Source organism: Passer domesticus, chromosome 4 (assembly GCF_036417665.1).
Source record: "Passer domesticus isolate bPasDom1 chromosome 4, bPasDom1.hap1, whole genome shotgun sequence".
Lineage (NCBI taxonomy): Eukaryota > Metazoa > Chordata > Aves > Passeriformes > Passeridae > Passer > Passer domesticus.
This window is the reverse complement of record NC_087477.1, coordinates 77,182,797-77,208,180: the sequence shown is the minus strand read 5'-3', so window position 1 is coordinate 77,208,180 and position 25,384 is coordinate 77,182,797. Positions and strand designations below refer to the sequence as shown.

General features: G+C 38.4%; 1 protein-coding gene across 4 annotated transcripts in view; it reads left to right on the top strand.

Annotated features, from left to right (window-relative positions):
* MAEA (macrophage erythroblast attacher, E3 ubiquitin ligase) overlaps positions 1 to 22,677 on the top strand; it is a 48,675-nt gene extending 25,998 nt beyond the window's left edge. For 3 of the 4 annotated variants that reach the window (XM_064418955.1, XM_064418956.1, XM_064418954.1), the window contains exons 4-9: positions 8,208 to 8,330; positions 11,263 to 11,339; positions 17,297 to 17,405; positions 20,038 to 20,171; positions 20,875 to 21,070; positions 21,472 to 22,677. In XM_064418955.1, coding sequence (XP_064275025.1) covers positions 8,208 to 8,330; positions 11,263 to 11,339; positions 17,297 to 17,405; positions 20,038 to 20,171; positions 20,875 to 21,070; positions 21,472 to 21,567 — 735 coding nt within the window. In that variant the 3' untranslated portion in view covers positions 21,568 to 22,677. Of the gene's footprint in view, positions 1 to 8,207; positions 8,331 to 9,177; positions 9,292 to 11,262; positions 11,340 to 17,296; positions 17,406 to 20,037; positions 20,172 to 20,874; positions 21,071 to 21,471 lie in introns of all 4 variants that reach the window. The other variant, XM_064418958.1, reaches the window with a different exon arrangement.
* Positions 22,678 to 25,384: the final 2,707 nt, after the last annotated feature.

The following is a 25,384-nucleotide window of genomic DNA, read 5'->3' as shown; positions in this document are numbered from 1 at the left end:
TTTTTAAAAAAAATTTTGTTTAAAAAAGGAGTAGTAGTCACTGGAAAAACTGATTATCTTCCATTCTTCTCTCCCTCCTGTTTGGTCCAGGTAGTCTTTTTCACTGCATCATTGCAGCTTCAGTTTTTGTAAAACTGTTTTTGGAGGGATTAGCCTAACTAGAAAAGATAGCTGCTACAAATTCAAGTGTGTCCCACTCTCTTAATTTTGTTACAGAAAGCTGTGAAATCTTATTTGATGTCCTGTGGTATAAGAGAAACTTCAATTCAATTAAAGTCAAGCTTCATGGCTTTTGACCAAGTATCTGATCTCTTCTTGTTCCTATTCTGTATCAGTTCCTTTTTTCAACCCCAAAGCTGAATGTTCTTTCCTTGCTTTAGAAAAGTGTTCCTCAGCACTGTGATATGGATCCTTCAGCTGACACCTCAGTAGAATACTGCTGAAGGATTTCTGTCTGCTACAGGGCAAAATCTTCCTGAAACTGCTATTTTTGAAGTAATCCATTCCCTGAATAACTGTTTCTACTTGATAACGCTCTCAGAAAATGGGAGATGGAAAATAACCTGCACATTTGAGAATCACAAAAAGGAGCAGTATTATGTCTTAACTCAAAAAATTCAGTTGAAATTCTCCTTGTTAAGATGCATAGTCTAAGAATGGCTTGTAGGCAAACACACACATATGTATTAAAGTAATTAATCAGAACACATTTATATTCATAACAATTCAATTTCAAATAGGTAAATAATATTCATCATAATGCTTGAATGTATTATTTACTTTGCTGTCATGCAGAACATAGCCAAGCTGACTTTCCAGATGCAGGCTGAATGGTAAAAGGTGTCTTTTGCCAGGAGCTATTTGTGTCCCTCTCCTGTGACTTGTTGTTCCCACACCAGAGATGTTACAGGAAAACTGTGTATGAAAGAACTCCTAAACTGGCATAACTGATTTAAAGGTGCCAGGATTTTAGCTTGTGCTGCTTGGAGTTACCTGCAGTACCAGGCTATAGAGAGCTGCTTGGAAACTCCTTTAAATGTGTTTTGGCTGTACCTAGGGTAGGCATAGCAACTTTGAGTAGATTGGTATAATGAATGTCTGGGTGTGTTCATCTGAATTTCAAAGTGCTGCAATTCCTGCACAGCCTTACATCTGCAGTTTGTCTCAAGCATCTTGAGGAATTAGAATTATGTAAATGTGAAATAGTCAAGATCGAAGCAGAATAACAAACTTCCTCATTATGAATCATTTGACACTTCAAAAGCCAACAACGTGAATTGTGCTGTGATGTTGAACATCTTGTTTTTTTCAGTCCATTTAGATAAAGTGGGTTACCTGTAATGTATCATAACTGAGCTAATTTATTACAAAATACTTACTCTGGTGATGCAAGAAAAATTCTTGAATTGAAATTTTATCTAAATGGGGAATGGTGTTATCACCTGGACATTACGCAGGAGCAGAAGAGGTTTGGGTTCACTTATGTCTCTTCTAACTGTCCTTTCTTCCTGCCAGACATTCCTTCAAAGTATAAATCTTACCTCACATTTAACGCTTGCTCTTCCTGCTGCATTAGATGACACGATAATGTTTAGTTAGAGAATGTGTATAGCTGCTAAGACAGACTGATCCAGCATGGACAAAAGCTGCAGGGCTTTTGCTCCACTAGCAAAGGATTGGGTGCCTCTCCTCTGCTAGAAGAGGCTATGACAGAAAATGAGGCCCTTTTTTTCTGCCCAATGATGCATCTTCAGCTCGAGAGGCTTTGTCACACTACTGTAGTGCAGTCATTTATTACTGTACTTAGCATGGTATAATGTGCTGATGGGTAAAGGTGCAGCCGTTTGCTGAGCTACAAAAATTGCTGAGGCAGGAGCAGAGGATGCATTGGGAAAACAGATTGCTAATAACCAACCTCAGTGCTTGTTCCAGCTCTGAGGCTCTTCCAAGCAGTTTATGTCCTTGAGTGGAAGGAGGTGGATGAAACACTTCTTTGTGCTTGGCTCTGGGGCAGCCAGTGCCAGGATAGGTATAGTTTTGGTGACCACGTTTTAGAAAGCTGTTGAAAAAACTGGGTGGAGGGGAGAGGATGACTGGAAAATGTTATGGGTGGGTGCTTTGGGTAGGTGTGAGAGCAGAGGTCAAATACTGAGTATTGTAATCTAGTCAGAAAAATTGAAGTTGGACACAAGTTTAGAATGTGAATTAATCACTAGAACTAATTAAGAAAAGTACCAGTATCCTCTAATGTTTTTTACAAAGGCCATGCTCTTCTGACAAACACTAAGTGTAAGATACTGGGATCCTTCAAAAACAACCAGGCAGAGCTAAAAGGTCTGTGCTGTGCTGAGGGTATGGAAGATGCTCCCATGTGAAAGCCTGACTGTACAGCACGGGTACTCTGTTTACTTTGTAGGCAAAAACATGTCTGGCTCTTCTGTTGATGAATCTGTGGTTCGGCTGTCTGTTCTTGCATTTTTCCCCAATAACTAGCTCTGCAGCTGGCTTTGAGTAGGACATTCTGTCAGTTACTCTGTTTAGTTTGTCTCTAATCCTGTTAATGTGAGTAACATTATAACACTTAATAGTAGCTTAATGATCTTCAGACAATGTTATTTTATGAGCCGAGAGTAAAGAGGCCTCTTACTGTTAATTTGAGCCCTGCTTTAACTGGTCTTCAGTAATTGTGGTGTTGCTGTATTGTCACCACCTATGCCATTATTTTCTTAATTTGTGTCTCCCTTCAATGTTAGTGCAGTTCATACATATCCTGTGTTGACTTTGAAGAAGCTGTTACTCCAGCAGCCTCTTATTCCTGCCCTTGTATGGGGGCAGAGGAATTGGATTGTGGTCCCAATTCCTGTTTTACTGCCATCACAAGCACCTGCACTGTCCCCCTCTTCACCTGCACCTCGTCTTTGCTTCCTGCACTTGTTCTCAAGTAGTGACTGTGGTGTTCTCCAGGCTTCCTGCTCCTGTCAAGTGATGCCTCTTTCACTGTTTCCCACTGTGGAAATCCACTGATCTCTTCTTTCCCAGCTGCTCCTGTGGTCTTACCTTGTAACTCCTCGTGTTTGCCTTCTCCCCGAGTTGTGTAACAGCAATCACTGCCTGACATGATGCCTGCATTTGTTGTGTGTTCATCACAGGGGAAATTTTAACAAATGAATATATTCATATAGAAGACTAAATTGACCTCTTCGTTTGTAACTGTTCATTAGTGCATTTCTATTTCACTTCCATAGAATTAAATTATACTGAAGGTTGTGTTGCCGTGGAGAGTATGAGAGTAGTCATTAAAAGCTTAACACAGCTTTTTCTGAAGTTGTTGTTTGAGTGATCTAAGGGTTTATTGTATTTCATATACAAGTAGTTTACCATGCTGCTGAACACTGAAGTGCATCAGCAAAGGCTTTTTTATGAGAGTAGTGCTCTTATGCATGTAATGTGTATAGATAGATAGATAGTCAATCTTATTAAAGCTGTTATTGGTGCATACTCTTGGCAATGAGCCACTGATAGCTTGAGGCATACTGGCCTATTTTCAATTTCATATTGATGCTAGTAAGCAATTAAAAATAAACAATTTGCATTTTTGAAAAAAAAATACATAAACAGCATCTTATGATATTACGAGTTGTTTTTTTTGTACAACAAATAGCCTATCTTATGATGCTTTTTTCCACTGAGAGAACTTTCTTTTCTACACAATGCTGCCTTTTCTTACTGGATCAAATTTTTTATCTTGTTTAAGCCTAACATTTCTTTTTTGATGAATTAATCTTGTTTTGAGAATAGCTTAGGGAAGATTTGAAAATATTAAGTATTGGGTGTTCCAGTACCCATTTCTGGTTGTTTTTGAGCCCTGTTAAAGATTCACATTTCTAATGTAAAATATTCTGGGGGTTATATTAATACATAAATGTTCATGTGAAATATAAGGGATTTTATCACATTCCTTCTGACAGCTTCCCAGGCTTGTGGCTGGAGATCTCATAAAGTAAAAGTACTTCAGCTCATGTGCATAGAGGAGACCAGTGGAGAGGAATGACTTGACCTGACTGCTCCAAATTTTAAAATGTTACATAAAAATCCTCATGTGAACACTACATGAATTTCTGTAGTTATTTTGCTACTGCAGAAAAGATGTTTTTGTTCTTTCTAAGCCATTCACATAAGATCTAATGCAAAGTTGCTATTTTTGTTGCATCTGGTGCTGAAAATTCTGAGCAGCTTTCCTGGTGAATGTAGAGCCACACATGTAGAGCTCTGTTTTATTTCCAGTTTACTGCTTAATTCTCTTAATTGTGCACAGTCTAAAGTTACAGCCTTTGTTTGGCTTTAAATTCAGTTTAAATTCACATTTTTATATAGATTTGCCAGTTTGGTTCACAACTTTATAATAGATATAGCTGTGTTTAATTTTAAATTCATGTGAAACTTATATATCTGCCAGTTAAACCAAATTACCTAACTGATTTTATACATACCTTCTCATTATTTCATAGCTATTTTTCTTCACAATCTTCACTGTATTTTTGTGAATCACTTCTTTTCTGTGACACAACCACGTAAATTCATTAAGTTCTGGACCTATTTTTCTGGGTGTTTCAGACTAGTGCTCATTTTTGCTGCAGTCTTTTCCTCCAGTGAGGGCAGGCACTGGATCTCCAGAACACAAGGCACAGCTGAGGAGGGCACCCTGCAAGGGGTGAGCTGCCCTGAGAGTTCAGCTCCTGCTCACACTCACCAGAGTCCAGAAGCTGTTCAGAGCAGGGGATGAGCATAAACATGCTTGGGATGTTCTTACCCAGAGCCTGAGCAAATGGCATCCAGATTTTATGTTGGCCAGGAGTATGTATCTAGTAATCATCATCATCAAGGCATCCTCATTCTTCATAGTATTTTATACCTAATAATTGGAGTTCTGTGCAGAATCATAGGGTTGGTAACCTCCCTCCCTGGAGGCACTTGCAGCTTAAGAAGAAGCAGTGATATTTTAAAAGCTATATATATGTAAATCAGGCAGAGCACAGGGTGATGGGTAGCTGTATTCTTGTTTAAATAAGTATCTCTGCTTTCACTAAAGTGTCTTCAGCCTTCATGTGCAGTTTTCTCTAATAATAAATGTCTTTCTCTGGAGTTTTCACTGTTGTAATGGAATTAAATAGTTCTTTTATGATCAAGTTCACCCAGTGTTGAGATAGTTACCCTTCTAAAACCTGGTTAGTGTCTGTTGTATAGGAGGGAAAGTTTGTTCACTTTAGTCCAATAGCAGTTTTTTAAAGCAGAAATTATAAAATCCAGGTGGTACTCCCTGGTTTGTACTGTGCTCCCCCCTTGAGTGTTTGGGTAATTGTTGCTAATATTTAATGGAGCGAGTTCTCCTTGAAATATTTGAGGCCATTTTTCAGTACAGCTGTAGAATTAAATGAAAGTTTCATGTAAATCAGTCTTCCTGCCCAACCTCAGGTATTGTGTATTTGTAACCAAGTGGTTCAGGCAAAGTTCTGACACGGCACAGGGGGCTGGAAAGTCTGTGCTAGGAGTTGCGGTTGGATCCCAGCACTGAAGTATCTGTGTGTGGGGTAGGGCTCTCTTTATTTCTGCAGTACTGGCAGGAAAGCATTGCAGCCCCCATTTCAGTGTGAAAGCTGAGAGTGTGAAATGAGGGGAGACGTTACTGGTGTAAAGAGGGTAATTAAAGAGTTTAGGATTCCTTTTTAGTTTATATACAAGTCAGAAAACATTTGCAATGGTGCTGAATGCTGTGTCATTTCAAAGGGGAGTGTGTGGCAGATTTCTTGCTTCTGCTTTTCCTGCACCTGCAAAATCAAGTGGCAGTATTTCTCTAAAATTGTGTATTTACATTTAGTCAATTTTAAATGTAAATTATGTAAGAGAGGCACTTTGTAGCAGCCTGTGAAATCTTAATCCCGTTTTGGGAGCTGAGAAAGACAATGTTTCTGTATGGTGTGCAGCCTGTACACCTTGGAATTGCAGAGTACTTTCAGAAAGCTATTCAGGATTGGGGTCTTAGCAGGGATTTTTTTGACTGGAACATGAGAAACTTCTTACAAATGCTAAGCTGGTTCCTGCCCATCCAAGATGAGGCAGACAAGTTGTACTCCTGACTGGCCTGTGTAGAAGAGCTGTGCTAGTTTTGATAAATCCTCTGATACTCCTTTCTTCTGTTACCTTAGTCCTAACTAAGGAAAAAGCACCAAGAACAGGCACCACCAGAAAAGATAGGAAAGTATGATTGGAATAAAAAAAAACCCTTTGTGGCATGTGGGGTTTTTAAAGGTTTATTGACTAATTGTGTCTTAGTATTTTCGTAGCAATCAGTCTGCATGATTAAGACTTCTAACTACTTCTAATCAAACAAAAACTATTCCTGCCTCTACAAAAGGATTTCTTAATGCTTTTTTTTTATATTGTTCCTTAACTTTCTATCAAGTCAACAGAGAAGAAAATCCTATTTATTGGTGTAATTTAAATGTAATTGTTGGTTCTGAAAGAAAGTCTTTTAATTTAAAATGTTCTCCTCTGTTTTCTGGATACATACTGTCTATTTAATAGAGAAGGCTGCCAAGCTTTGACTTCTTTTGGCAGCCACGAATCTAATTAGCATTTCTGTTACATAGAACCTGTTTCATTTCAAATTTTCACATGCAATGTAGAAATTCTCTTTTTATTTGAGAGTTTTGTCTGCCTCAGCAGCAATTGCAGTCTTTTTGCTCGTAGTAGAGGGCTGCTCTACCAATACTGAATGATAAATACAGGTAGCTGGGATTCTCTCACCAGCTCATGGGCTTAGAACAAATGCTGCCCTTATGCTTTATTTTTTTTTGTAATGAAGCTTAAACTATAAAAAGCTTACAAAAGAGATTAAACCAGTAGTTTGTGTCTGTTTAGCAGATCCAACCATTTCTTGATATAAAAGCAAATGCTTTTGTTTTAATTTGGTGTAAAAGCAAATGCTGTTCACTAAGACAGCGCATTGCTCAAACAAGCTTGAGGAGATGCATGGAGATGTTTTTATTTGTAACTTAAATGGAATTGTCATTCCACTCAGCAGCTGTATGGAATGCAAGCAGGATAATTAATGTGACTGCATTATGTGTCAGGCTGCTTACACAGATGAGTTAATGGGCAAGAGGTTTTGATATGGTCACCTTATCCTGCACAGGGGAGTGATGCACTTTCCTTCCACTCGAGCATATCATAGGAAAACTTCAGACCAGCAAAAAGATTATTCTCATTTTCTTGTAGAAATACTTAAAAAATACTGTTGTGGAACAGGTTGTCATTCTTTTAGTCCATTTGCCAACACATTGATAAAATAGATTATTTTTTTTAACCCTAAGGGTATGGGAAGAGTCCAGTAAAGTCCAGTCTCAGTGTTGTTCTGTAAACTTGTAGCTGTCTGAATTCTGAGCTCAGTCTGTCTTACCTGGATTTGATACCAGCAGAGCTGCAGGAGGCCCTTCATTCTTTTGATGGTAAATGGTTCTGTTGCTCAAACAACCTATAAAATAAAGGTTCATGTTTTGGTTTTAAAATTCAAATAATGAGAGAAAGGTTTAGTAAAAGCTGCAAGTTCTTCTGCACTTTAGAAATACATGTGGCTTGTTTAAATTTCTGTAAATAACCATTCTGATAACCCTAACATGATTTAGTTCACTTCCCAGTAGTATTAGACTTCCTGTATTTATAAGGAAAAGCTGGCTAATGAAATGCCAGATGTGAATGTGATATATAGCTGATGCTAGTTCTAGCTTTCAGCTTTTTCTCTTGCAAGGTAAAACTTCTAAGAGTAAGTATATTCAGCTGTTTGACAGATGAAAATGCCATCTATTTCTGAGAGTGGTTTTGTTCACTAGTGCTATGGTAATATTTGTGATATTAAGCATGTCAATGGTGTAAAAGTCTGAAAAACTCCAGGTTTAATCTTAAATAGTTGTTTTGGGTTTTTTTGTTCCAGTTCTGTTATGTAACTAGATTCAGAGAACTGTTGTCACTATCAGAACATTCCAGTCTATGGAAATATCCTGTAATGTCTTTTTGCAAAGTACAATTCTAAAATCCAGAAGTCTTGAGAACAAAGTCTTTTGTATCTCTGTATTCCAGCTAAGTTGAAGAATTGCTGTGTAAAGTATGAGTACAATTTTACAACACCTTCCTTCTTTTTTTATTTTTTGAAGGATTTGGTAAATATTGAGATGTTTTTGACTGCTAAAGAAGTGGAAGAGTCGTTGGAAAGACAAGAGACTATGACTTGCTTGGCTTGGTGTCATGACAACAAGTCCAGACTCAGAAAAATGAAGGTATGAAAATACACCATGTTCACATTTTGCTTCATCTGTTGTCTAAACTACCAGGATGCTGGATGTGGTCAGTATGTTTTAAATTACAGGTCTTGAAAAAGATCTTGTATAAAAGTAAGGACAGTAAGTATAAAAATGTTCTGAAAAGGCACAGGTAGTTGGAGCTAAACAGGCTCACAAATGTCAGACCTGGAAGTGAGTGATAGGTCATCTTCTGGATTCACTGTTGTCTCAACAAATTATGCTCAAATAAAATACAGTCCTCCGTTGGGTTTAGTGTAATTTGAAAACAAAGACAGAAAGATGTAGTGTCTTGATGCATGTAAACTTAAATTTATAATTCTGTGCATCCTGGTGAGACTTTAACTCAATTTATCTGTAAAAGTGTCTTAAGAATGAAATTAATTGGTAATCTCTGCTCTCAGGTTTGAAATTTCTGAGAGAAATTCCATGCAGATTTTAGATTTTTTTAACTCTTGAATATAAGAAGACAGAACTTGAGAGTAAAGAATTCACTTGCTGTGAGAAAATACAAAAGCTGGAATGTAATCAAGCAATAAACACAAAAAGTCTTCCTCAAGCCATCGAGTACCACGAGCTGAACTTGCTGTGTACTTGTTGCTATGCAGTCCATTTAAATTTCCTTGTCTCCTAAATTATGCATTTCAAAACGTGCTGTAATCTTTTATAGGGCTTGCAGAAATCTGGTTTTAACTGATACTAAGCAAAATCCCTGCCTCCCTTAAAGAAGTTTTTATCTTATTTTTTTAAACGAAGCACTTTCTTTAACCAAAAATGTTTGAGTGCACTTAATAATAAGAAAGGAGTGACGTTCTCTGTCACTGAGAGGCACCAAACTGAGAACGAGCCGAAGAGGGGACACAAAAGTCAGTCGGCCAGTGATTACTCTAGAGAAAATGATGGTCTTGTTATGGAAACCATTAAAGGAAAACCAGAATTGGTATGTAAACCACGTTGCATAATTACATTGCTAAAAAAATCTCCCTTGTGTAATCTTAAAATGTTAAGTAATACAAGAAATATAATCTGAATGTCTTACTTTTTCATCACCAATTTTCAACAAGCAGTATATAAGGAAAACTCTTCCCCATCCTGTTTTTGAAACACAAACTACAACAAAAATGTATTTCTGCAAGCCCTATGCTTTTTTCGTTGGTTTTTTTTTGTTTCTTTTTTAATCAAACAAAAACCAAAGCTAAGGCCTTGAGAGATCAGAATTGGAAGAAGAGAAATGACTATGCTTCTTTTTGAAACACAAACATTCTTCTAGTTGCTTAGCTACTCATCACTCTTAATGTTCTAAAATCCTAGCCACCACCTACCTGAATGCAAGCCTTATCTAAAATCTGAACTGTTTGGTGGCCTGGGAAAGCAGTCATGTAATCTTTACAGATGTGAGCAATCTGAAATCTTGTGAAGAGCTGCTGTGGGATTGTTTGAAGGTACACAGAGTTGGAATGTGCATCATCTGATTGTCTAGGACTCTCTGCTTCTAGTTACACTTGTCTGCAGAACCCCTGGGGCCATTGGCTGGCACCTTACTTGAAAATTCATTTGTTTGACATGTGGGTTTTGCTATGGAAATGTCCTAGCAAAAGAGGAAGCCCTGGGATTTAGTATCATTAGCAATTAAAAAGCTTGATCAGGTTTTTAACAGAAACAAGCTTATTTAAAATTCTAGATGTGGGGTTTGTGTAGATTTGGTTAACAAGGTATTTTAAAATAGTCCTATTGAAAATTTCAGGAGGAGAAATTTTTTATCTTCTACTAAATCTGGGCTTGAATACAGAAAAATGCATATTTGGAAAATATTTTTTTTTCTGTTCCTTAAACAAGTTAGTTGTAACATATGAAAGATTGCATCATTTTTATGTTCAAATGGCATATGTTTTAAGTCTTAAATAAGTAGTTGTTGCAATGTGTGCATTAGTCACCCCAGGCAGCTAACTGATAGAAATTTGGAGTTGCTCAAATTCCTACTGAAGCCACTGAGGAATTTAGATATGACTGTGCTGATGGACAATAAACAAAAGGCAACTATTCATTAGAAACATGGTTGAAGAAAAAACACTCAGCAAGTGAAGTAGAGGAGCACAGGGAATAGAGTTCAGAGCACTTTGGGGTTTCATTATTTTCATGAGGTAATAAAACAGTTGACTGTGTCCCTATAAAGAAGCATAGTGATTTGTTCTTTTATGGGGGGGAGATATTTTTCTTTTTAATTCCACATATTCAAAGTTTTTTTATAGATTTTGTGAACTGGTGATGGAATTTGATTTAAAGGGACACTCTCAACTTCGTTAGGCTTCAAATTTTACCTTTTTCCATAAACAGGTAAATGCCACTTGGTTTTCTTGTTTGAGACTTGTTTCCAGCATGGCTTTTAGATGTTTGACAAGAGGAGTGGGATAGAAGCTTGAAGAAAGGGAGGGAGGGTATTGCAGCAACTTAAACTTTGTGCTGGTTTTTGTTAATACTGGGGTTTCTCAAAAGACATTCAAAGGCTTGTTTCTTCCTTGCAGTCTTCTGGGTAGACCTGTCTAAATTAGCACATAGCCCCAAACTCCTGCTGACTCTACTGCTTTAAATTGTGAGAAAGTACAAGGAAACCACCTATTACTCTCATTTGTGTCTCAGGTAACAAGGCTTTCAGTCACTAGGAAAAAGTTCATCCCTGCTGAAGTTTTAAAGGAGGCAAGAGGAGGAGGATTTTGTTTGCTTTTAGGGAATTCTGTGCTGATCTTGTCTGTAGAGTCAGCAATTCAACTTTTTTTGCATGAATGCCTAAAAGCAAGCAAACCAGGTTGCATGTTATTAACACTTTCTTTTTTGTTGTGCACACATAGTCGTTAACAAACCATGCGGTGCTGCTTTGGCACCATCTAAGACCCTGTCTTGTCTTTAATCTCAGAGCTGTCTGGAGTTCAGCCTAAGGATTCAGGAGTTCATTGAACTCATTCGACAGAACAAGAGACTGGATGCTGTGAGGTATGAAATTAGGATGCTTTCCAAACAGTTTTCTTAACAAGATGGTATTATGCTTCATTAGAAACATATGATTATTGTTGCAACACCCAGAAGCCCTGTAAAGCCTTGAGGGGTCTGATATTGTCATCAGTCTTTGGATTTAAGCTGGGCTTGGACTTCTGTTAAAGGCAAAGTGTCATTCCACAGATGCACCTTCTTAAAGAATTGATGTTTTCCCTGCAACTGTCTTCTTATTCTTCAAAATCAAGGTTTAGAAAATTAACCTGTTTTAAAAATCAAATGGATTTTCTGGTGGCATATAGTGCAATATATAAATATATATTCACCCTTTTAAGTAATTTTCAAGAGGTACAGCTGGCTTCTCATGGCAATTCATTACAGTTTTAATCACCAGAAATTCTAAAAGGTTAATGAAACCTTCATCTAAAGCTTTAGCATTTCAATTTTGACTGATTCTGCTTTGCTATCTTCATTAAACTTTTTGTTCTGCAAGTTACCTGCAAGGCTGTGTTCACCCCCTGGATTGATGCCTAATTTAGAGCTCTGGATGGTTGTGGGTGGGAGAGGGATGAGCTGTGTTGGGTTTTCCTCACTCCATTCTTCTGGCTCCAAATGAGGAAACCAACTCAATATCCATTTTCACCCGCTCTGAAGTAGTTCAGTGGGGACTACAGAGAGAAAGCAACAATGCCCAGTGGGGTTGTGAATCAGTGACAGAAGTGCAGTCACACCTCAGCACTCCTTGACTTAATCACAAGAGAGTTTTTTGACAATGCTTTCAGTGCCAGCACATGAGGCAATTTATACATCCAAGTTAATGGTTCTGATTGAAGGTGGAATAATGTTCCAGGATAACACAGGAAACTAGTCCTGCTGAAATAAGTAGAATTTTGATACTGGGACAGAGAAATGCATTGATAATTTGATAAGCAATGACCTTGCCAGCACCAAAGTACAGTGCAGGTGGCAGAGCTGCTGGAGCATACATGTGCCCAAGGGAGGGGGAACTCTCAGCAGGTTCTGTTTTGTAAGAATATTTAAACTTAAAGAGAGGTGAGAAGTTCATGGCCCAACCTGAAGCTTTGCTGATACATCCTGATAAGAACACTGTTGCCATGTAATATTGGTGTTGAGGAAGTTGCAAGTTCTGCTGCCTTTAAACCCAAACTAGGTACTTCAGAAACTGAAACTTGTATTTGTGGCAGAGCTGATTTTTTTGGTCAGAGCAGCACACAGGTACAGAAAACTATTGTAATGTATGCACAGACTGAAAACATTCTAGCATATTCCCAAATCTAGATGGAGAAGCTCTCCTGCAGGGCAAAGTTTTAGGGTAATTTTCAGGTTTTATTTCTAATTTCATTCAGACTCATGGCTTCTTTTTTCCTACTTTGCCCTACTTGCACTTAAATCATCTTTGCTCTGGTCCCAGCCAATGCAAATGTGCAATCTGATAAACTCCAGCTAATTTTAATGTTAACAATTAAAACCAAACATCATTAAAAACAAAACCTACAAGCTAGCATTTAGATATGTGCACTTACCCTTTGATAGAATTATCAAATCCTAAGGAATTGTCAGGTACTTAAGAAAAGGATGAAAGACTCAACTCCATTATCTGTCTTCTGAAGCCCATGGTGCTCTTTATACCAAATGAATACTGAAAAAGCCTTTAGCTTTATTCTCAGTTTGTTTCTTTGCCAAGTGTGCAGTCATGCATCTTAACAATGAGTAGTCCATGCTCTAAAAACTATTTTCTTTGAGCTACAGCTTCCTTATGTAGCTTGGAAACCAGAGGACAGGCACAGAGCTGGAATAAGGAAATAGGCTGAGAACTAGGACAAAGCAGATAAGGTCCTTCTGTATTTTATTGTTGCTGGATATTTGTTTCCCTCTCATCACTTTTCCACATCAGAAGTGGTAAAATTTGCAAGCTGTTAGCCCTGAAGAGGACACAGCATGCTTTGTGTGGAGTGACCTGTCTGAGGTTTACAGCTGGAAGCTCCTGTCCATATGGCAAACAAGGCACCCATATGGAGTGCTGTTGGGGTGCAGTGTGTATATTCCCTGTACCTGCTGAAATTCAGGGTTCACATACATTTTACACTCGGCAATTATAAGTTGCCACTCATGGCAGTGCTGCTTTAACTTCACAAGCCATTGTAAGAGGAAAAAGGAGCTATGGAAGTCATTCTGTATCTTAATTGACTCCCTTCTAGGAGGATGAGTTTTGATTTTTTTTGTACATTAAGACTTGAGCATCTCAATGCTTCCTTTCAATAATATGGCTTTAAAACTGTAAGTTTTTACCATTGCATTCTACTTTGTTTCAAAGTAAATAAGTAATGAATAAGGGATACCTTTGGGGAGGTGTGGCATAAATCTCATTGCTTCTAGCAAACCCTTGCAACTTGTGGTTTTATTAGCTTGCTTCTGTTAAGTGCCTGCAGCAGGATTCTTTCAGTATTGTGTCTGTGGTGCAATAAATAGGTCAGGCATCCATTAGAAAGCAGAGAAAGAGGCTGTTTACCAAGGAGTTTCCTGTATGAGTGCAACTGGGGGAACTGACATTTTGTTGAAACGCAGCTGGTGTTTAAATAAGTTTGAAAGCTTTTGCTGCCTGCTGAGAACCTCTGAAGTGACATTGCTTTTACTTTAAAATTGATGTGAACTTTAAAATTATACATCTTTTTTAATAAGTGTTTGAATTTGTGTAGCTTTTTAGAATGAGTACAAACAGACTTTCCTCTAAGGTACCTTATCAGAGTAGCCTTGAAAGTGCAAGTTTCAAGATTGTAAAAAGCTGTTCTTGAATACAAAGAGTAAATCTCTTAAACTTAAATATAACAGTTTTTTGCCTAGTATCATTAGTCTTTAACTCTCAGTCTCTAGGGCTTTTTTGTCAAATTTTTACCTACTAAAGTAACAATGAATGACTGATGACACCAATTTCACACTTTAGGAGCTCTCACTAATTTCATTCTGGGAAATCTGACAGCATTTTGATATTTTGCTGTTATGCAATGCCAGAGATACACAAAGTTCTCAGCTAAAAGCTTAACAAAGCATCATGTGCACTTCTTGTTCTGGGGATACAAAGGACAAAAAGGAGTAAATAATAGCTGATGGTGGGCAGAGTTAGGAGAAAATGGCTACAGTCTATCATTTTAGTCGACTTCCCTCCTACACGGGTGAATGAGCACTTTATTTTTTTAGGGGGGTGCAGTTGAGTAGGGGTATAAATATACTCGAGCTCTTTGAGTATAAATTCTGCTGTTGTCATAAGGGTCCAAGATAAAGGCATTCAGGTATTGGCCAAAAAACTGAGTAGGAACAAGTTCTCTCTTGGTAACACCTTATATTTGTGTTCAGTTATTGCTACTGCCCAATTAATATGTTCATTTTTATATTCAGGCATATGTAGATATATAAGCTGGACACTGCAAATGTGGATCCCTTTGTAACAATTTAGTGTACCCTTAGTGAACTGTAGGTCTTCAAGTCTTTGTGAATATTTGCCAAGTACAATATGTCAGCTGTACCTGTGAGGGCTGGAGGGACACACAAAAGATGATGAACTTTGTCCTTGCAGAGTTCACAGGATCATTCTCGGATTCAAAAAACAAAATTTTCTACTTATAACTTAGATCTGTCACAGGAGTTTAGTGGCTTCAGGGATGGTTTATTGTCAGGATTTTAAAAATATTTTCCTGAAAAATTTAGCCCCCTGCCTTAGCTATAGAGACTCATGTGCTAATGGTGGTAAAACATTGCAATTAAGCATTGTAATGTTCACATAGACCTCCAGGAGCAAACCAGCACTTGCACAGAGATGGAGTTAGCTGAATGACAAGGAAAGGGGTGAATAAATGGCATGAGGGCAGATAAGGTGTAATTCCACTGTTGTGCATTCCCAAGTAACTTACAGTGTTGTGTCTTGCTTCCCAATCTAAAAAAAACTTGAGTGCTATGAATTAATGAACTTGCTTCACCTTTGAAAGAGATCTTGCTCCATTTTAATTTCTCAGGGGATGGAGTTCAGCCATAGCATGGAGACCTTGTGGGAAACCTTCCTTGGTGGTGTTTTGGTTTTTTGGGGTGATTTTTTTTTTTTGTTTTTTTTTTTTTTTTTTGTAAAGAACACAGGAGAGAGGGAAAGTCAGGAGATAGAGACTAACAAAAGGTCATTTTGAAAAACCTAACTCACTGTGGCTGAACCCAAACCAGCCACCACATCCCAGTGTGTTCAGTACTTTGCATGTGGTGGAAGGGTGATGGCCTGGCAGGGAGGAGAACCTCAACCCTAACCAGGCTGTGCAAGCTGAAGTGTCACTTCTGTTTTACCCCCACAGAACACAACTGCACTCTGATCAGTTCTTGTGAGAAGATTTTTTTTTCCTCTTTTTTCTCTCATGCATGCACAGATAATCTCAGCTGATAGATCTGAATTTTTTTGTTTGCCTAATCTGTGTTTGCAGAAGCTCTCAATTTCATCTGCAGCTCTCCACAGTTATTTTAGCTTTCTTCCAGGCTGTCTCTGGTCTCAGGCCAGGGGGTTTGTGCTTCTGCCCTCATAACAGTAATCACCTGGGGACAATGTTTACATTCCTGAATTGCTCACCCAGCATAGGAAATTGGGTGGAAACATTCTGTCCTACATAACTTCCATTGCTTCCTGCCTTGGGTGGGAGAGGAAGTGGGAGTACTGAAACACTGCTGAAGAGACTGTTCTCATGGTATTGATGACCTCAGTGTAGTTGTCAAATTCAGAATTGGGAAAAAAAAAACAAAACAACTTGCCTAGGTTTTCTTATTCAAGCCATGAAATGGGCATGTTGAAAATACTGTCTATTCCTAAAAAGTAATTAAGGAATTAATAAAAGACTCTTTGTTCAAAAGTTAAAAAAGAGCAAACTCTTAGCAGAGGACTTGAGAGATGACTTGGTATCTTTCCTGCAATACAAACTGTGCAGGAGTCACAGGGTAGGGAAAATTTTCCTACACTTATGCAGTGCCAGAAATTGAGTATAATGCTGGTTCCATACCCAGCCTGCTGTGCTACATCTGTGCACCACTGAAAACAGGAGCTGAAGGGTCTTCCTGCATACTTACACTCCAACTTGAGAATTACTGATCTTGAGAAGACTAGACTGGGGAAACTTTCATATAGGGTTTTTAAGTAGTTGAATATCCTCATAATCTGGTAATAATTTTGTGGTTTCTTGCTATTTTCTGAAACATATTAAAGTTTGTATTTTTTATTTAAATATGTTTCTGGTCATTCTGTTACTTATTTCAGATATCCAAGCTTTCAGCCATGTGTGTATCCCTTACTATCTGTATGTGTTAAAGTACAAAAATTTATACTGAAGTTCTAATTAATTTTTTATTTTTCTGGCTAAAAAAGGTTCTCTTAACAAGGTGTTTCCTATTACATTGGCCTACAATTTATTGTAGTCTGCACAGAAAGTTATACTGTCTTCAGGCCTATACCCCTGCCCCCAAAAAATCATTTATTCAAAATAAACATTGCCCCAGATGTCTCTGATGAACACTCTTGATGTGTAATGGGTCTGGAACAGCTGATTTTCAGACTGCCTTTATCACATTTGTGAGTGTATGCCAGAGGAGTGTCACACAGTGAGTCTGCATGAGCACAGACATTTCTTCTAATAATCATGGCTGGTTTAATTCTAGGTGAGGCAAGACTTCACACTACAGTAAAAAGATTCTGGTTTCTAAGAATTTACAGTGTAAAAATACTAATTATTAGTCACTCTTGCATTCCCATTTGCAGGATGTGTTTGTTAAAGTCCTTTAAATGTACATAGAGCACTCTTGGAGTTCATATATTGAGAGCAGAATCTATGGGTTTTCTCTGAAATCTTCCATAATTAAGTGAATTTACTTGATTTGGAAACAAGGCTATCTAATAAAGTATCAATTCTCTATTTCAGACATGCAAGAAAGCACTTCAGTCAGGCTGAGGGAAGCCAGCTGGATGAGGTTCGACAGGTGATGGGAATGTTGGCCTTCCCTTCAGACACTCATATCTCTCCCTATAAGGTAACACTGAAATTCAGTGCTGCAACACAATATTTAAACAGATGGTTCACTTCTTTTTTCAGCACAGGAAAATGCATTGATAATATCAAGATAAAGGTTTTTTTAAATTTCACTTCCTAAATTCCACCTTTGTAAGAGATCTTAATTTTAGTAACCAGTCCTTGTACATTAATCCAGAAAGTATTTGTATTGTTTCAGTTGGGTTGTAATAGTAACATGGATTCACACTGAGCTAAGCTTACCATAAACCCAGCATTAGAGATCTGGCTGGAAGCACAATAATTAAATATACAGCAAGAGACAGAAGATGGGGAAGTACAAAGGAAAAAAAAAAAAAGAGAGAGTCTTGTTCAACACACGAAACTGTGGCTTTAATACACCAGCAGCAGTTCTTAATTCTACTTCTCACATTACTGTTGCTCCAGTGGTTGAGATGAAGAAATGAAGGATGATTTGAAAGCAGTATTTTTGTTCCTTCAAATAAATTTTCATTTATTTGGATTATGCAAATTAATGTGGATATTAGTGGTAATATCTACATCTCAATTGAAACGAAGCAAAATTCACAGATCGCTGCTGTTTCTACTGAGTTTAGTTCTGTGGTCATGTGCTAATTCTCTTCTTTTTAACTTAGCTTTGGAGGCAGAAGGTAGAGAAGAGCTGAGCTGTCAAAGCAAGACAAGAATTCCATGAAATGCCAAGCCAATATGTGGCAGTGCCAGTATAAACACATTTTCTAAACATGATGATGAAATCATGGTTTAACAAAACAACCACACAAAAAAAACCCTGAAACGAGCAACTCACAGAATCAATGTGAATCTCTTTGCTCATCCCAGAGTCCTGGAAGGATCCTGGTATTTTACATGCTAGATTTGCTCTAAGTTATGAATATAAATGATAGATGTGTTGGAAGACTGGGTCTAAGATAGAATTTATCAATATTTTAGTAGTTAGAAAGAAATAGGTAGGAAATAAGAATCCTGTATTTTATTCTAAGGGCTGGTTTGGATGGAGTGTTTCAGTGAGGGAGAACAAAGAGAAATAGCTGGGATTGTTCAACATAGAGCCATCCAATGAGAAGAAATTCCCTAATACTTATGGATATGACTTACAACATTCTAGTTTATGGAAGTTACGTTTTGAATTCTCTAATAATTACCTAGTTCACCACAATTACAGCACATGGTTGTTTGGAGTTACCTTTAGTATCTTGACTGTGAGTTCTGTACATAAATGGCTTCCTAAAATGCCTTTAAGTAAATTCTATTTAAATCTGTGACAAAGTTGGTGAGATGATATCTCTAACCAACTGATTTTTATTAATCCAAGGAAAGAAGCATCTTCTATAACCAATGAATAGAACTTTCTCTGGCTTTTCCTCTGTCAGGACTTTAAGAAAAACATTCACTATTGTGGCAGAACAAGCTGTTTTTTGATAGTTGTTGAACAATCTTATGTCCCTTTGCCTTCTACTAGACCAGATTTCTTGGAGCCCAGTCCAACCTGGTCTCCAACAGCAGAATCATTGAATTGTAAAGGTTGGAAAAGGCCTCGAGATCATCCAGTCCAACCATCAACCCAGAGCCACCACTAAGCCATGTCCTTGTGTGCCCTGTCCTCATGGTTTTGTCCAGGCTAAACACACCCAGCTCCCTCTGGAGCCAATGTCCAGTCCAGCCCTGCTTTCTTTCTGTTTGTTCCATGGCCTTGTCACAAGTCCCTCTCCAGATCTTCTGTAGCTCCTTTAGGTACTGGAAGGTGCTGTAAGGTGACCCCAGATTATTCCTCCTAGTTCCCTCAAAGTGTGACATGTAGAGTTGGCAGCATGATCAGTATAATATCTATATGATAAATATTACATACAGTAATAAATAAATATTGTCACTCTTCCTGACCAAAGTGCAGGTTATGGATCCAAAGGATAAGAAAGAAAGGATTAGGTGTCTGCCTGTATAGATGACACTATGTATATAAGAAGGATCTTCCCTTCTTACATGACTCTTCAACAGCATTGCTTTTAAAGCTCAGTGTATCCTTGACCTGTGGGTTTAGTTCTTACTTCCATGAAAAGAAAAATCCTGATTTTTCGGTAACACACAGCTTTAAATAATTTTGTCTCTAAATGAGTAGCTTATGCAGGCTTCCTCTAACCTGGGGTTGTGGCAGCTTCTTCAAATTGACATCTTTTTACAAAATTCTGTAAATATTAGGTATTGTAATTGATTATCAGCAGAATTAGCCTGCCTTAAGTTAAAAAACACTTCCGACTTTTTGATGTTAGTGGTTCAGAGGCTGCAGAAGAAACATTCCACAGTGCTAAAGTTGTTTCCTATGTAGTCCAGCATTCTAGGAAACTAAATGAAGGAAGTAACCTCACTAGGATTTACCTACCTTGATTCATTATTTGGTAGAAGATGAAGATTGAATATTGCTCCAGCTATTTTAAATAATACTTGTTTTAATAAAGCAGTGTTAAAAGGTACTGTTTAAACACTATGCATTGGGGTGGCCACTTCTGGTTTGTGATGGGTTTGCACAAGTGAGTTTTGCACAATTTGTCACTCCCAGGCTTTTGCTCCCTGGGACAATTAGATTGAGAGCAACTTACAGTTGTGTTGTTTTTTAACAGGATCTCTTGGACCCTGCTCGATGGAGAATGCTGATCCAACAGTTTAGATATGATAACTACAGACTACATCAGCTGGGAAACAATTCTGTTTTTACTATAACACTCCAGGCAGGCCTTTCAGCTATAAAAACACCGTATCCTTTAAAGCAGATATTACTGGGAGTGGAAAAAAAAAGCCATGTTGGGGTTTATTTTGGTTTTATTTTTATTTTGGAGGCTTTTCAGAGAGCTCAAATGAGAAATGTGACACTTCAATATTTTTGCTCATGAGTTGTTCAAATGGGGTATAAATTGGTCACTATTAAATTAAGGGGAGATTATAATAAATAGCATTATGGTTTAAAAAGAAGGCATGCCCAAACAATAATGTCAAGGTAAAATGCAACATTGTGTTTGGTTTGGCTGCCTTTTCATGTCTGAAATTAGTGAATACGCCTGCAAGGGTTAGTGAGCTGGGTCACAATTACTGGTTTTTAAGCATTTAAACACAAATTTACCTTCCAGGTTTTATGTGAATATTCAAAAATAGCTGCATCTTTTGAAACTTTGTTGGGTTTGCTGCACAGTGTGTTGTGCTGGAGAAGGGCTGGTGCTGCTGCAGTGCTCAGAAGCTTTAGCTGTGCCAGACACACATTTTGCTCACTCTTGTTCCTTGAGACAGAGCAAACCCTTGATTCTTTTGTGTGGGCATTAAACTTGAATTCAATGTTCCTGTGCATTCTGTCACCTGGGCTCTGCTGGCACAGCTGACCATCTTCTAATTTTAAGGTTTCCCATCCAATGGGAAGCTAGTTATGGTTTCACTGTGGTGATTGTTCCCTAACTTGCTGTTAACAGACAGTGTTATAAAGAGGATGGGAGCTCAAAAAACCCCGACTGCCCTGTGTGTAGCAAATCCCTGAACAAGCTGGCTCAGCCCCTGCCCATGGCACATTGTGCCAACTCCCGACTAGTCTGCAAGATTTCGGGGGATGTAATGAACGAAAATAATCCTCCCATGATGTTACCAAATGGATATGTCTATGGATACAATGTAAGTGTTGGAGTCAATGACTTGCTGAAGGCTAAAATAGCAGCTGTTAGAATAACGTGCTAGATTAAAATGAGAGCATATAAACTCAGTCAGAAGCTAGGATATTTCTTGCAGTAATGTTTTTTTAAGGACTGTATATTTAGCTGCTTAAATTGGTCTTAATGAAGACGTATTAATGGTCACATATCTAACTACGTGAATTTATAACACAAGATCAAATGGCATTGGAAATCTTTCCCTCCAGAGAGCAATAATTTGTAGAATAAGTAACTTCTGGGGGCAAAGATGTTTTGACCTCAGACCGCAACATTTTTTTAAATTAAAAGTTCATTTCCTAAACAGTTCAATAGTGCTTTGAATAACTGTTGTGAATATTATCTTTTGGTTTCGCTCTTTTTCAGTCTCTGCTTTCTATTCGTCAAGATGACAAAGTAATTTGCCCGAGAACCAAAGAAGTCTTCAACTTCTCACAAGCTGAGAAAGTCTACATCATGTAGGTCTGTAAAACACAGGATGAAGTGCCGCTGGAATTTTGACACAGTGTATCTTGGCATACCCTGTAAAGGGGGGGGCCTTAATGTGTGGCAAAGAAGCAAAAGCTGCCACCTTGGGGAGCAGACCTGTCGGTGGCATTATTGTTTCTTGCGACCAAAGATCAATGAGCAACAATAAACACTCTTGAAAGGAAAAAAAAAAAAAAAAAAAGAAGAGAGGAATTATGACTTAAGTTTGTACTTGAATAAAAAACACAAAAACAAATTTTGATTGTTAAGGTTTTGTAACATAAGGTCAAAAATTGGACTCTTCTCAAAGAAAAGTACTTTCGTCTTCTAAAGGTTAGCTTTCTTTAAAGATGGACACTTGCACTGGGGGAAAACTTACAACAGATTTGAAATGAAATCCATTTTTCTTCCCTCTTTTTCACAATTGTCCAAGACCCTTTTGTTATCAAAGATCTCAGTACTACCAACATGATCTCCTTTAAGCTCCTCTTTGCCTTCTTTATGATCCTCTGGTGAAGTAATCCTGAACATGAATGATGTAACTTATTTCCATGGGAAGATATTTTTGATGTCTTTGACACAAGGTGGCTTCTCTGGAGGATCAAATAGGGACTGGTTTCAAGGAGTATGAAGTCTTTTTCCAAACCCAAATATTTTAAGGAGGTTGCATAAGTATCAAGAAGAACTGAGAACATTTCAGGCAAAATCCAATGCTTGTTTAAATGTTCTTTTTCCAGTCTACCATAGTGTTAAAGTCCTTCTAAAGTTATTAGTTATGTGCATAGGGTTCAATATGAAATCATTAGTGCTACTGCCTTATTTCTTGCTTTGAGAATGTACTCACATGACAATGAGCTGGTATTCTTAAGTGTTGGGCGAAGTTTCTGAAGATGCCTTGCAGGATGATTACATAATTTTAGGGTCTAAATAGTATTCATTACTGAAACTAATAGTTCAATTTTAACAACTGCAGAACACATCCTTATGACTTTTGAAAAGAATTAAACCATTGTAGTTTAAACAAAACCATATTGTAGAGGTTTGTATTTAGCGCTTATTTTTGCATGTTGATGTTGATTAGCTAATAAAAGATTGTAAATGTAAGACATGTTAATAAAAATTGTTTTCCATTTCTTGATTATATAAAATTAGAAAGCTGTTTTGTGTTTAAATGTAAAAGGAATTAACTCTCAGTGGCCTCTCTTCAAAGCAATGGAACTTCCAAGTGTTGGTTTTGAGTGTTCTGCAAGATTTAAAAGAAAAAGAAAGCTAACAACACACATGCATACAAAAAAAACCCAAAAAATTCCCCAGCAAACAAAAAAAAATGCCACACAGCAACCATAAACGTCCTTCAGAGCATTTCAGTCAAATAGGTATTTTTGGTTTAAACGTGTCATATATGAACAGTATACTCCAGGGGTTTTTCTGTCACTTCCTAACACTGCCTCATGTCCTGGAGCCTTCCTGTTAATAAGATGTTGTGGGTGATGTTAGGTGTGGGTTTCTCATGTTTTAAAGAATGCTAACAAAGCACAGACAAAGGACCACAATTTCTTTTTATGTTCAACACTTAAAGGTCACAGATATTGCTAAACTGCTGCTACCAGCCACTGTGAAACTGTGAACACATGGGATTTCCAGGGAGGTGTGTGTGGAAAAGTTGCATTGTCAGTGGGCATCAGTTATTGATGCTTCAGGTGTGTCTGGACACTGCAGTGCTGCCAGCTTGGCACAGGCCAGTGTCTGCACTCCCTGCTGCAAAGGCAGGGTCTGTTCTCTGGGCATTTTCAGATTTAGTGATTCATTAGAACAAATGCAGCGTACCAAGAGTAGGTGGGGACACATTTAGGTTAGCAAATGGAGTAATTTGCTTTCAGTTATGCAGTAACTGCTGTCTTCCTTTCTCCTGGGGCAAGAGTTGAAGCACCCTCAACTCAGAGAGGGGGAGGATGTCACCCTGAGGAGCAGTGTTACTCAAACCCACGTGGCACCTCTGTTTCTTTGGGCCACTGTTTACGTCATCACTGCAGAAGGGCAAGCATAGCTTTGAGCATGGCAACCTCATTTTTCCCTACTTTACAGGAATTCATAAAAGGCCAAAGCAGGAAAGAAGCAGTAGATTTCTATTGGACCTCAGGGAATGTGTGGTAAATGCACAACAATTGTAGGGTTGTTGGAAAGGAAAGGAAATTGTTGCTTTTGCTTCTCTTAAATACCAGTTAGAGCTGTGGTTTCCTGAGACCAGCCTTTTTTGATTTCTGTGACCTGAGCAGAGTGGTGGAGAAACCCACACTCCCCAAAAAACCTCGTTTGGGATGGGAGGAGAAGAGAACAGCTGTCCTACAAGGAGGGCCTCAGTTCCTGGGAGGTGATTCCAGAGGGCCAGGTGCCAACAGGAGCCTCAGTCCTGATGGTGTGTTACAAGGGAGGTTCCAGAAGGAGCCTAGGGGAGCTTCAGCTCTTTGTCAGCTCTGGTTGCTCGCTCTGGAAAGCCCGTTCTGACTGCAGCCAGGCCTGGGTGCCACAGGCAGCTGTAGCCTCCAGGCTGCTCCCTGCCATGGCTCTGGGAGCCCCCAGCTGTGTGAGGGTCAGAAATGGTGGCAGTCTGTTCTGCTTTGGTGCAGCTTGGAGCCCTGGTTTGCATTCCCTGGCTGCTCACAGCCTTGAGCTCCTGATCCAAGAGAGGTGTCAGTTCACAGCTCAGCTCACAGGTGGCCCCAGACATCACACCAAGAGCAGGTGACTCAAAGTATCAAGTCATTTGGGATGGTAGAAGCTCTCTAGTAAAGCAAAGACTTTCCTCAAGATGTGGCTGAGCTGGAAATGAACATTATCCTTCACTGGGATGTTTTTTCAGTCTTGCCAGGCAACTTAACAAGGCTCTGGATTTTGGTTGTGGTGTTCCTGTTTGAAGGCAGCAGTTTGTCCCAGTTGGGATCAGGACAGGTTACTGTGATTCCCACAGTTACACCAAGGATGAGAATTGCCTTAACCTTCTGTTTGTTGTGGTCCAAAGCCCTACTCTAAATGCTGATGGTTTTCCAGTGTTGCAAAAGAGAGATACTGGTAACTTGACAGTGCCGCGGTGATTTTTGGTGCCTGTTTCAGCTTCCGGTATCTTCCAGGCTGAGAAGGGTTCAGGATGCTGAGATCACAACATTTTGTAGGTAGGAAATAGCAAAGCTGATACCAAACTGAGGCAAAACATTTTCCTGCTTTAAAGCTTTAAAGACTGATAAAGTGGTCAGGGTTTGGAGGGGTGATTTTTTTGTTTTTTTTTTTTTTTTTTAATATAAGCATGGCCTTTTCTACTCAGTAATAAAATTACTCCTTGGGAAGAAAAAAGAATATATTATTTGGGACAGGAAGAATGAGAAAATTGCAGCTGGAAATCTGCCAAAAAAGAAGCCTTTGAACATGCATAATGGACCACTATTCAGAGGGGAAAAAAAAAAAAAAAAGGAATGCTCTGACTTGTTTTTTTTTCCAGCCTCAGCCTGAGCAGAAGCATTGGGAAGCCCACTAAACATTTTTATTGAGGGTGCTTTGAGACCCACACTGACAATGTGCACTGGGTGTCCTGCTGCACAATAGAGGTCACTTGAGTATTTAAAACTTCTCCATCCTGAGTTTTCATGTTCCATAATGAGGAAGTCTGAACTCATTATTCCAAACACCAAATAAAGCCCAGCCTAGATCCACATGATAGGTGATCGAGTCTGATCTTCATCTCATCCTTGAGCAGATGAATTAATTTCCAGTAGTTTCCTCTGGTCACTGAATTTATTCCTTATTTGATGATGAGGGG